We start from the raw sequence: 13,538 nt of genomic DNA, 5'->3' as shown, positions 1-13,538 counted from the left end.
CTGTATCGTACTGACCTGTAGATACAACACTGTTCCCTCTATAGGTTCCTGTACTGACCTGTAGATACAACACTGTTCCCTCTATAGGTTCCTGTATCGTACTGACCTGTAGATACAACACTGTTCCCTCTATAGGTTCCTGTATCATACTGACCTGTAGATACAACACTGTTCCCTCTATAGGTTCCTGTATCATACTGACCTGTAGATACAACACTGTTCCCTCTATAGGTTCCTGTACTGACCTGTAGATACAACACTGTTCCCTCTATAGGTTCCTGTATCATACTGACCTGTAGATACAACACTGATCCCTCTATAGGTTCCTGTATCGTACTGACCTGTAGATACAACACTGTTCCCTCTATAGGTTCCTGTACTGACCTGTAGATACAACACTGTTCCCTCTATAGGTTCCTGTATCGTACTGACCTGTAGATACAACACTGTTCCCTCTATAGGTTCCTGTATCATACTGACCTGTAGATACAACACTGTTCCCTCTATAGGTTCCTGTATCATACTGACCTGTAGATACAACACTGTTCCCTCTATAGGTTCCTGTACTGACCTGTAGATACAACACTGTTCCCTCTATAGGTTCCTGTATCATACTGACCTGTAGATACAACACTGTTCCCTCTATAGGTTCCTGTATCATACTGACCTGTAGATACAACACTGTTCCCTCTATAGGTTCCTGTACTGACCTGTAGATACAACACTGTTCCCTCTATATGTTCCTGTACTGACCTGTAGATACAACACTGTTCCCTCTATAGGTTCCTGTATCATCCTGTAGATACAACATTGTTCCCTCTATAGGTTCCTGTATCATACTGACCTGTAGATACAACACTGTTCCCTCTATAGGTTCCTGTATCATCCTGTAGATACAACACTGTTCCCTCTATAGGTTCCTGTATCATCCTGTAGATACAACACTGTTCCCTCTATAGGTTCCTGTATTATACTGACCTGTAGATACAACACTGTTCCCTCTATAGGTTCCTGTACTGACCTGTAGATATAACACTGTTCCCTCTATAGGTTCCTGTATCGTACTGACCTGTAGTTACAACACTGTTCCCTCTATAGGTTCCTGTATCATACTGACCTGTTGATACAACACTGTTCCCTCTATAGGTTCCTGTACTGACCTGTAGATACAACACTGTTCCCTCTATAGGTTCCTGTACTGACCTGTAGATACAACACTGTTCCCTCTATATGTTCCTGTATCGTACTGAGCTGTAGATACAACACTGTTCCCTCTATAGGTTCCTGTATCGTACTGAGCTGTAGATACAACACTGTTCCGTCTATAGCTTAGTTTATTTCCTGTTTAGAGTCATTGGGCCAGCTGGATCAGTGTCATTGGGCCAGCTGGATCGGTGTCATTGGGCCAGCTGGATCTGTGTCATTGGGCCAGCTGGATCAGTGTCATTGGGCCAGCTGGATCGGTGTCATTGGGCCATCTGGATCAGTGTCATTGGGCCAGCTGGATCGGTGTTATTGGTCCAGCTGGATCGGTGTCATTGGTCCAGCTGGATCAGTGCCATTGTGCCAGCTGGATCAGTGTCATTGGGCCAGCTGGATCAGTGCCATTGTGCCAGCTGGATCGGTGTCATTGGGCCAGCTGGATCGGTTAAGGTTCCCGGTGTTGATTATGGGCACCAAGCATGCTACCTCTACCGTACACCTGTTCTAAGTACAACACAGAAGCTCTCTTGACGTCCCTAACTGTTCTGAAAAGCTTGTAGACCTGCTACAAATGGACAGCGATACATTGGACACAAACAGTTAGGCTACTTATCTCACGCCCTTCATTCATCCGTTTATCCTTCTTTTTGTTGATTGGTTGATTGATTCATCCCTTTATTTTCTGTTATCTTTCTCAGGACGAGAAATCTCTGCGTCATTGTTCCAGCGGCAACATGGAGGACGGCGATAAGCTCCTGGCCCCGCCCCCTTCTTCTTTCGGCAGCCATTTTGAGAGGACAATCACTGTTGTCAGGGGCAACCGTAGCCTTGGTATGTTATCGGTGTTTTTCATTGTGGCGGGGTGTCTGTGTGTGTACGTCGTCGGCACGGCGATACTGGGCGGAGAGGAGGAGAAGCTGATAATCGAGGGAAGTCAAAGATTTTTTCAGGAGATGAGGTGAACACTGGTGTTTCTTAAAAAGGGAATATCTGTTAAAAGGGCTTATTGAATTTATAAAGTCGTATTGAATTCAATCAATCAAGTTGAAAATGTGAGAGAAAGAGAGAGAGAGGAAGAAAGTTGACTTGCACTTTTTATTAAGGGCACCATAGAAAACCCATGTTGTTGACTGTGAAAGAGAGAGTGGACCTCTGTTAATTAGAAAACCCACGTTGTTAACTGTGAAACAGACAGAAGACCTCTGTTAAGAAAACCCATGTTGATGACTGTGAAAGAGACAGAAGAACTCTGTTAAGAAAACCCATGTTGATGACTGAAAGAGGGAGTGGACCTCTGTTAATTAGAAAACCCATGTTGTTGACTGTGAAAGAGGGAGTGGACCTCTGTTAATTAGAAAACCCATGTTGTTGACTGTGAAAGAGAGAGTGGACCTCTGTTAATTAGAAAACCCATGTTGTTGACTGTGAAAGAGAGAGTGGACCTCTGTTAATAAGAAAACCCATGTTGTTGACTGTGAAAGAGGGAGTGGACCTCTGTTAATTAGAAAACCCATGTTGTTGACTGTGAAAGAGTGAGTGGACCTCTGAAAACCCGTGTTGTTGACTGTGAAAGAGACAGAGAACTGAACCTTTATTTAACTAGGCTACTGGGGAACAGTGGGTTAACTGCCTTGTTCAGGGGAACAGTGGGTTAACTGCCTTGTTCAGGGGAACAGTGGGTTAACTGCAGGAGCAGAACGCCCAATTTCTACTTTGTCAGCTCAGGGATTCGATCCAGACAGATGAATTACATCCAGCAACCTTTCAGTTACTAGTCCAACGCTCACTAGGCTACCTGCCTCCTCTAACCACTAGGCTACCAGCCTCCTCTAACCACTAGGCTACCTGCCTCCTCTAACCACTAGGCTACCTGCCTCCTCTAACCACCAGGCTACCTGCCTCCTCTGACCACCAGGCTACCTGCCTCCTCTAACCACCAGGCTACCTGCCTCCTCTAACCATTAGGCTACCAGCCTCCTCTAACCACTAGGCTACCTGCCTCCTCTAACCACCAGGCTACCTGCCTCCTCTAACCACTAGACTACCTGCCTCCTCTAACCACTAGACTACCTGCCTCCTCTAACCACTAGGCTACCTGCCTCCTCTAACCACTAGACTACCTGCCTCCTCTAACCACTAGGCTACCTGCCTCCTCTAACCACTAGGCTACCTGCCTCCTCTAACCACTAGGCTACCTGCCTCCTCTAACCACTAGACTACCTGCCTCCTCTAACCACTAGGCTACCTGCCTCCTCTAACCACTAGACTACCTGCCTCCTCTAACCACTAGGCTACCTGCCACATTGTCATCATCACTGTAATGACAGGAATGCCAGTGACACCTGTCTGTTTTGTCTCTAGGTTTGTCAGCAACATGGTAGGACTATAGTCATGTTATTGATTTGGTTAATTTGCCATCACTTTAGAGAAGTTAGCTCCCGCACTGCGGAATCAATTTTTGAACGTATCAGACTTCGGCAGTAGTTTGGCTACTTTACTCTGTGTGTGAGCATTCAGACCTAGAATGCTTTGTGGAATTATTGTTGGTCCATTTGGGACGACAGAATGTTGTGAGCATATCGTTGTTATTTTAGCACTAAGGTGTGTTTATAGTTATTACCTTGCCTGACACCTTACCAACATTAGATGCTCAGAATGACACCAAAGAGATAAAGCTCTACATTTACATATATATATTTATTACTGTACTGTGTATGGTATGGCTTTGGCAGTTTTGTGTGAACATGTGTTTTTTTGTGAACTCACCTTTTTGTGAGAACACATTTGAGAAAGTTGTGAGAGATTTGTGAGAATCCTAATTTGTGTTTTGTTTGTTTTGTGGACCCCATCGTTTGTTAGAACACACATTTGTGAGAACACCGTTTATGTGAGAACACCGTTTATGTGAACGTCTCGTTTGTTTTTTAACGCGTAGTTTGCTAAAAAAAAAAGAGACGGTTGTGTGTGTGAGAACATTTGTTAGTCTGTGATGTTTTGTTTCTTGCCTTGGGGAATGCATGGGGGTGTTGTTTCATGTTTGTTTTGTTTGTGAGAGGTCAAATGCGTGACACTTTAGTTCTTGGTTCGTTTGAGACGGTTTCTTCACAAATGCGTGAAACTGCTTTTTGATTTCTTTGTTTCTGTCTTTGTGGTTTTTGTGGATTCTTACTAGCCTGTTTATTAACTGGAAATGTCTGTCTTAAGGAAAACCTACAGACAAAAATAAGCGGTTAAACCATGATAGTTAATATGATATTATATTACTCGATGTTATCTTTACAGATTATATATATTTAGATTTATATACATTTATATATATTTATATATTTATATATATATTTATATATATTTATATGTATTTATATATATTGTAATACATTGATATATATTTATATATATTTATATACATTTATATATATTTAGATATATATTTATATACATTTATATAATATATACATTTATATATATTTATATACATTTATATATTTATATATATATATATTTATATATATTTATATGTATTTAAATATATTGATATACATTGATATGTATTGATATATATTTATATACATGTATATATTTATATACATTTATATATATTTATATACATTTATATATATATATATATATTTATATACATTTATATACATTTATATACATGTATATACATTTATATATATATATATATATATATACATTTATATACATTTATATATATATTTATATACATTTATATATATATATATATATACACATTTATATATATATATATATTTATATACAGTTGCTGTGAAGGAAAGTGCTGTCTGTTCGTGTACCTATCAGATCTTTCACTGTAGCGTCTCTCAGAGGTCAATAACTGTGATTGTCTATGTGGCTGTAACCCATATGCACTATGATTGTATTGTAATTTGAATGTAATGAGAGAAGAAATATTTTAAAAAATCAATAAACTATATATTTTAAACATACATAAAACGTCATTTATTTTTGATCTAACTTCAAATTGTGTACGCTCATAGTGTGTTGGTGTGGTCCCTTGGTGTAGATGTGATCTGATTAGTGTGTAGTCCTAATGCACTCCTCCGCAAGTTTGTGTTTCCCGTTGTATGTGTGTGTGTGTGTGTGTGTGTGTGTTATCCTTGCTGAATACTAGATAGCCAATGCAAGCCTCTTAAAGCCATGTTTGTGTGCAACTGTGTTTGTTTAATCTTCCTAGCACCCTTTTTGTACCTGTGCCACTGAGGTGTGTGTATCTGTCTGCGTGTGTGTGCGTGTGTGTGCGTGTGTGTGTGTGCGTGTGTGTGTATGTGTGTGTGTGTGCACGCTAGCCGTCTGTCAGTGTTGGCATTAGTTCAATGTTGGGGGTTAACCCACCAGTCACCTGTTCCCCACCTCCTCCCTGTATGTGTGTGTCTGTGACTGCAGACGGATGGGGGATGTGTGTGTGTGTGTGTGTGTGTCTGTCTGTGAGCGCAGACGGATGGGGGATGTGTGTGTCCTTGTACAACGAGTTGGCCCAATTCACTCAGAACATTACCTCTGTTATTGGGGGTGAAACCCCACTGTGGGGACACTCAGAACATTACCTCTGTTATTGGGGGTGAAACCCCACTGTGGGGACACTCAGAACATTACCTCTGTTATTGGGGGTGAAACCCCACTGTGGGGACACTCAGAACATTACCTCTGTTATTGGGGGTGAAACCCCACTGTGGGGACACTCAGAACATTACCTCTGTTATTGGGGGTGAAACCCCACTGTGGGGTCACTCAGAACATTACCTCTGTTATTGGGGGTGAAACCCCACTGTGGGGTCACTCAGAACATTACCTCTGTTATTGAGGGTAAAACCCCACTGTGGGGGCACTCAGAACATTACCTCTGTTATTGGGGGTAAAACCCCACTGTGGGGGCACTCAGAACATTACCTCTGTTATTGGGGGTAAAACCCCACTGTGGGGGCACTCAGAACATTACCTCTGTTATTGGAGGTGAAACCCCACTGTGGGGGCACTCAGAACATTACCTCTGTTATTGACACTATCAGAGGTGTCAGCTGTGTTAAAACAATAACACTATCAGAGGTGTCAGCAGTGTTAAAACAATAACACTATATGAGGTGTCAGCTGTGTTAAAACAATAACACTATATGAGGTGTCAGCTGTGTTAAAACAATAACACTATATGAGGTGTCAGCTGTGTTAAAACCAGGTAAATTGAGGAGAACATTCTCTCTTTTTTAAAAGCTATAATGACATGACCTGAGTGTGACTACAGGTATATGTGTTGTAATGTAACTACAGGTATATGTGTTGTAGTGTGACTACAGGTATATGTGTTGTAGTGTAACTACAGGTATATGTGTTGTAGTGTGTTGTAGTGTAACTACAGGTATATGTGTTGTAATGTGACTACAGGTAAATGTGTTGTAGTGTGACTACAGGTATATGTGTTGTAGTGTAACTACAGGTATATGTGTTGTAGTGTAACTACAGGTATATGTGTTGTAGTGTGACTACAGGTATATGTGTTGTAGTGTGTTGTAGTGTAACTACAGGTATATGTGTTGTAGTGTAACTACAGGTATATGTGTTGTAGTGTGTTGTAGTGTAACTACAGGTATATGTGTTGTAGTGTGACTACAGGTATATGTGTTGTAGTGTGTTGTAATGTAACTACAGGTATATGTGTTGTAGTGTGACTACAGGTATATGTGTTGTAGTGTAACTACAGGTATATGTGTTGTAGTGTGTTGTAGTGTAACTACAGGTATATGTGTTGTAATGTGACTACAGGTAAATGTGTTGTAGTGTGACTACAGGTATATGTGTTGTAGTGTAACTACAGGTATATGTGTTGTAGTGTGACTACAGGTATATGTGTTGTAGTGTGTTGTAGTGTAACTACAGGTATATGTGTTGTAGTGTAACTACAGGTATATGTGTTGTAGTGTGTTGTAGTGTAACTACAGGTATATGTGTTGTAGTGTGACTACAGGTATATGTGTTGTAGTGTAACTACAGGTATATGTGTTGTAGTGTGACTACAGGTAAATGTGTTGTAGTGTGACTACAGGTATATGTGTTGTAGTGTAACTACAGGTATATGTGTTGTAGTGTGACTACAGGTATATGTGTTGTAGTGTAACTACAGGTATATGTGTTGTAGTGTAACTACAGGTATATGTGTTGTAGTGTGTTGTAATGTGACTACAGGTATATGTGTTGTAGTGTAACTACAGGTATATGTGTTGTAGTGTGACTACAGGTATATGTGTTGTAGTGTGTTGTAATGTAACTACAGGTATATGTGTTGTAGTGTGACTACAGGTATATGTGTTGTAGTGTAACTACAGGTATATGTGTTGTAGTGTGACTACAGGTATATGTGTTGTAGTGTAACTACAGGTATATGTGTTGTAGTGTGACTACAGGTATATGTGTTGTAGTGTGTTGTAATGTAACTACAGGTATATGTGTTGTAGTGTAACTACAGGTATATGTGTTGTAGTGTGACTACAGGTATATGTGTTGTAGTGTGACTACAGGTATATGTGTTGTAGTGTGTTGTAATGTAACTACAGGTATATGTGTTGTAGTGTGACTACAGGTATATGTGTTGTAGTGTGTTGTAATGTAACTACAGGTATATGTGTTGTAGTGTGACTACAGGTATATGTGTTGTAGTGTAACTACAGGTATATGTGTTGTAATGTAACTACAGGTATATGTGTTGTAGTGTGACTACAGGTATATGTGTTGTAGTGTAACTACAGGTATATGTGTTGTAGTGTGACTACAGGTATATGTGTTGTAGTGTGTTGTAATGTAACTACAGGTATATGTGTTGTAGTGTGACTACAGGTATATGTGTTGTAGTGTAACTACAGGTATATGTGTTGTAGTGTAACTACAGGTATATGTGTTGTAATGTGACTACAGGTGTATGTGTTGTAGTGTGTTGTAGTGTAACTACAGGTATATGTGTTGTAGTGTAACTACAGGTATATGTGTTGTAGTGTAACTACAGGTATATGTGTTGTAATGTGACTACAGGTATATGTGTTGTAGTGTAACTACAGGTATATGTGTTGTAGTGTGTTGTAATGTAACTACAGGTATATGTGTTGTAGTGTAACTACAGGTATATGTGTTGTAGTGTGACTACAGGTATATGTGTTGTAGTGTAACTACAGGTATATGTGTTGTAGTGTGACTACAGGTATATGTGTTGTAGTGTGACTACAGGTATATGTGTTGTAGTGTAACTACAGGTATATGTGTTGTAGTGTGACTACAGGTATATGTGTTGTAGTGTAACTACAGGTATATGTGTTGTAGTGTGTTGTAATGTAACTACAGGTATATGTGTTGTAGTGTGACTACAGGTATATGTGTTGTAGTGTAACTACAGGTATATGTGTTGTAGTGTGTTGTAGTGTGACTACAGGTATATGTGTTGTAGTGTAACTACAGGTATATGTGTTGTAGTGTAACTACAGGTATATGTGTTGTAGTGTGACTACAGGTATATGTGTTGTAGTGTAACTACAGGTATATGTGTTGTAGTGTGTTGTAATGTAACTACAGGTATATGTGTTGTAGTGTGACTACAGGTATATGTGTTGTAGTGTAACTACAGGTATATGTGTTGTAGTGTGTTGTAATGTAACTACAGGTATATGTGTTGTAGTGTGACTACAGGTATATGTGTTGTAGTGTAACTACAGGTATATGTGTTGTAGTGTAACTACAGGTATATGTGTTGTAGTGTGACTACAGGTATATGTGTTGTAGTGTGACTACAGGTATATGTGTTGTAGTGTGTTGTAGTGTAACTACAGGTATATGTGTTGTAGTGTAACTACAGGTATATGTGTTGTAGTGTAACTACAGGTATATGTGTTGTAGTGTAACTACAGGTATATGTGTTGTAGTGTGTTGTAGTGTAACTACAGGTATATGTGTTGTAGTGTAACTACAGGTATATGTGTTGTAGTGTAACTACAGGTATATGTGTTGTAGTGTGACTACAGGTATATGTGTTGTAGTGTAACTACAGGTATATGTGTTGTAGTGTGACTACAGGTATATGTGTTGTAGTGTAACTACAGGTATATGTGTTGTAGTGTAACTACAGGTATATGTGTTGTAGTGTAACTACAGGTATATGTGTTGTAGTGTAACTACAGGTATATGTGTTGTAGTGTGTTGTAGTGTGACTACAGGTATATGTGTTGTAGTGTGACTACAGGTATATGTGTTGTAGTGTGACTACAGGTATATGTGTTGTAGTGTGACTACAGGTATATGTGTTGTAGTGTGACTACAGGTATATGTGTTGTAGTGTGACTACAGGTATATGTGTTGTAGTGTAACTACAGGTATATGTGTTGTAGTGTGACTACAGGTATATGTGTTGTAGTGTGTTGTAATGTAACTACAGGTATATGTGTTGTAATGTGTTGTAATGTGACTACAGGTATATATATATATATGTGTGTGTGTGTTAACAGGCCTGACAGTGAGTGTTACTACAGGTACAGTGCCTTGCGAAAGTATTCGGCCCCCTTGAACTTTGCGACCATTTGCCACATTTCAGGCTTCAAACATAAAGATATAAAACTGTATTTTTTTGTGAAGAATCAACAACAAGTGGGACACAATCATGAAGTGGAACGACATTTATTGGATATTTCAAACTTTTTTAACAAATCAAAAACTGAAAAATTGGGCGTGCAAAATTATTCAGCCCCTTTACTTTCAGTGCAGCAAACTCTCTCCAGAAGTTCAGTGAGGATCTCTGAATGATCCAATGTTGACCTAAATGACTAATGATGATAAATACAATCCACCTGTGTGTAATCAAGTCTCCGTATAAATGCACCTGCACTGTGATAGTCTCAGAGGTCCGTTAAAAGCGCAGAGAGCATCATGAAGAACAAGGAACACACCAGGCAGGTCCGAAATACTGTTGTGAAGAAGTTTAAAGCCGGATTTGGATACAAAAATATTTCCCAAGCTTTAAACATCCCAAGGAGCACTGTGCAAGCGATAATATTGAAATGGAAGGAGTATCAGACCACTGCAAATCTACCAAGACCTGGCCGTCCCTCTAAACTTTCAGCTCATACAAGGAGAAGACTGATCAGAGATGCAGCCAAGAGGCCCATGATCACTCTGGATGAACTGCAGAGATCTACAGCTGAGGTGGGAGACTCTGTCCATAGGACAACAATCAGTCGTATATTGCACAAATCTGGCCTTTATGGAAGAGTGGCAAGAAGAAAGCCATTTCTTAAAGATATCCATAAAAAGTGTTGTTTAAAACCTCTTACTTCTACCCCCACCTTTTTTGAAAATTCTGTTAAAAATCGCGCAACTTTTCAGCGTCCTGCTACTCATGCCAGGAATATAGTATATGCATATGATTAGTATGTGTGGATAGAAAACACTCTGAAGTTTATAAAACTGGTTAAATCACGGCTGTGACTATAACAGATCGTGTGTTTCATTGAAAAACGCAAGAAAAACTGCTCTCTGAAAGCAAAAAATAATTTCCATAAGTCACTTCCACCAGTTGTTAAAAGAGAACAGAATTTAATGGGAGTCTGCCTGCACCTCATACAAATTCCGCACGATGGCGCCATTGTACTAATTTTCAATTGAATTAATTGTTGGAAAATACATCTGTCTGAACTCCAGTTTCCCAGTCTTCACCCGGATGCAGTTTAAGGAGAGATCAGATGGCATTGTTTTTGAAGTGAGGACCTATTGAAGAGACATCGCCCTGTAATCATTTTGATAGATTATAAATGTTTACTAATACCTAAAGTTGGATTACAAAAGGATTTCGAAGTGTTTTGTGAAAGTTTATCGTCGACTTTTTTAATTTTAAAAAATTACGCAGCGTTTAAAAACGATGATTTTTTCTGAATGACACAGCTTCCATACAAAGCTATTTTGGGTATATATGGACCGATTTAAACGAAAAAAAGACCCAATAGTGATGTTTATGGGGCATATAGGAGTGCCAAGAAAGAAGCTCGTCTAAGGTAATGAATGTTTAATATTTTATTTCTGCGTTTTGGTTAGCGCCGGCTATCGCAAAATCTGTTGTTTACGTGTCGAGCTGGCATTTTGGGGGGTGCATGCTATCAGATAATAGCTTCTGATGCTTTCGCCGAAAAGCATTTTAAAAATCTGACTTGCTGGCTAGGTTCACAACGAGTGTAGCTTTAATTCAATACCCTGCTTGTGAATTTTGATCAAAGATTGAGTTGTAACGAGTACATTTAGCATTTAGCGTAGCGCATTTGCATTTCCAGGGGCATACTTGGGACGTCTGCGTGTCAAGTATTCTCAAGAAGTTAAAGTTTACCACAATCCACCTGGGAGACACACCAAACATGTGGAAGAAGGTGCTCTGGTCAGATGAAAGCAAAATTGAACTTTTTGGCAACAATGCAAAACGTTATGTTTGGCGTAAAAGCAACACAGCTCATCACCCTGAACACACCATCCCCACTGTCAAACATGGTGGTGGCAGCATCATGGTTTGGGCCTGATGGGAAGATGGATGGAGCCAAATACAGGACCATTCTGATGGAGTCTGCAAAAGACCTGAGACTGGGACGGAGATTTGTCTTCCAACAAGACATTGATCCAAAACATAAAGCAAAATCTACAATGGAATGGTTCAAAAATAAACATATCCAGGTGTTAGAATGGCCAAGTCAAAGTCCAGACCTGAATCCAATCGAGAATCTGTGGAAAGAACTGAAAACTGCTGTTCACAAATGTTCTCCATCCAACCTCACTGAGCTTGAGCTGTTTTGCAAGGAGGAATGGGAAAAAATGTCAGTCTCTCGATGTGCAAAACTGATAGAGACATACCCCAAGCGACTTACAGCTGTAATCGCAGCAAAAGGTGGCGCTACAAAGTATTATCTTAAGGGGGCTGAATAATTTTGCATGCCCAATTTTTCAGTTTTTGATTTGTTAAAAAAGTTTGAAATATCCAATAAATGTCGTTCCACTTCATGATTGTGTCCCACTTGTTGTTGATTCTTCACAAAAAAATACAGTTTTATATCTTTATGTTTGAAGCCTGAAATGTGGCAAAAGGTCTCAAAGTTCAAGGGGGCCGAATACTTTCGCAAGGCACTGTATGTATGTGTGTGTGTGTTAACAGGCCTGACAGTGAGTGTTACTACAGGTGTATGTGTGTGTGTGTTAACAGGCCTGACAGTGAGTGCTATGAAGGATGGCTCAGGGATGTTGATCCGGTCAGTGGTCCGTGGAGGGTCTGTCTGTCAGGACGGGAGGCTGGGCGTCGGGGACACTATCCTGGCTGTTAACGGAGAACCCACCACCAACCTGACCAACGCTATGTGCAGAGCCATGCTGAGGAGACACTCTGTTATAGGTTCAGATATGAGGTAACACACACCTACAGTCTACTGTATATATAGACATTCACACCAGCCACCAACCTGACCTGACCAACACTGTGGCTGGAGTCGTGATGCAGAGGAGTTCTGTTATAGGTCCAGATAGGAGTTGACCAGGACACACCCTCAGAACCAAAATGCTGAATCCAAACTCTCCTGTCTTTCCTAGTCCTTTAATGTCCAGTATCCTTTAATGTCCAGTATCCTTTAATGTCCAGTATCCTTTAATATCCTTTAATATCCAGTATCCTTTAATATCCTTTAATATCCTTTAATATCCAGTATCCTTTAATATCCTTTAATATCCTTTAATGTCCAGTATCCTTTAATATCCTTTAATGTCCAGTATCCTTTAATATCCTTTAATGTCCAGTATCCTTTAATGTCCAGTATCCTTTAATATCTAGTATCCTTTAATGTCCAGTATCCTTTAATATCCAGTATCCTTTAATGTCCAGTATCCTTTAATATCCAGTATCCTTTAATATCTAGTATCCTTTAATGTCCAGTATCCTTTAATATCAGTATCCTTTAATGTCCTTTAATGTCCTTTAATGTCCAGCATCCTTTAATATCCAGTATCCTTTAATATCCTTTAATATCCTTTAATATCCTTTAATGTCCAGTATCCTTTAATATCCAGTATCCTTTAATATCCTTTAATATCCAGTATCATTTAATATCCAGTATCCTTTAATATCCAGTATCCTTTAATATCCAGTATCCTTTAATATCCTTTAATGTCCAGTATCCTTTAATATCCTTTAATATCCAGTATCCTTTAATATCCAGTATCCTTTAATATCTAGTATCCTTTAATATCCAGTATCCTTTAATATCCAGTATCCTTTAATATCCAGTATCCTTTAATATCCAGTA

The 13,538-nt window shown here is 39.4% G+C and overlaps 1 protein-coding gene across 1 annotated transcript in view; it reads left to right on the top strand.

The window, feature by feature from the left end:
- LOC139419138 (multiple PDZ domain protein-like) overlaps positions 1 to 13,538 on the top strand; it is a 107,872-nt gene that overhangs the window by 37,604 nt on the left and 56,730 nt on the right. The window contains 2 exon segments of the mRNA XM_071169100.1: positions 1,902 to 2,034; positions 12,449 to 12,755. Coding sequence (XP_071025201.1) covers positions 1,902 to 2,034; positions 12,449 to 12,755 — 440 coding nt within the window.

The sequence above is a fragment of the Oncorhynchus clarkii genome, chromosome 10 (assembly GCF_045791955.1).
Source record: "Oncorhynchus clarkii lewisi isolate Uvic-CL-2024 chromosome 10, UVic_Ocla_1.0, whole genome shotgun sequence".
Classification (NCBI taxonomy): Eukaryota; Metazoa; Chordata; class Actinopteri; order Salmoniformes; family Salmonidae; genus Oncorhynchus; species Oncorhynchus clarkii.
The sequence above is the reverse complement of the archived record's forward strand: the minus strand, read 5'-3'. Positions and strand labels throughout refer to the sequence as shown.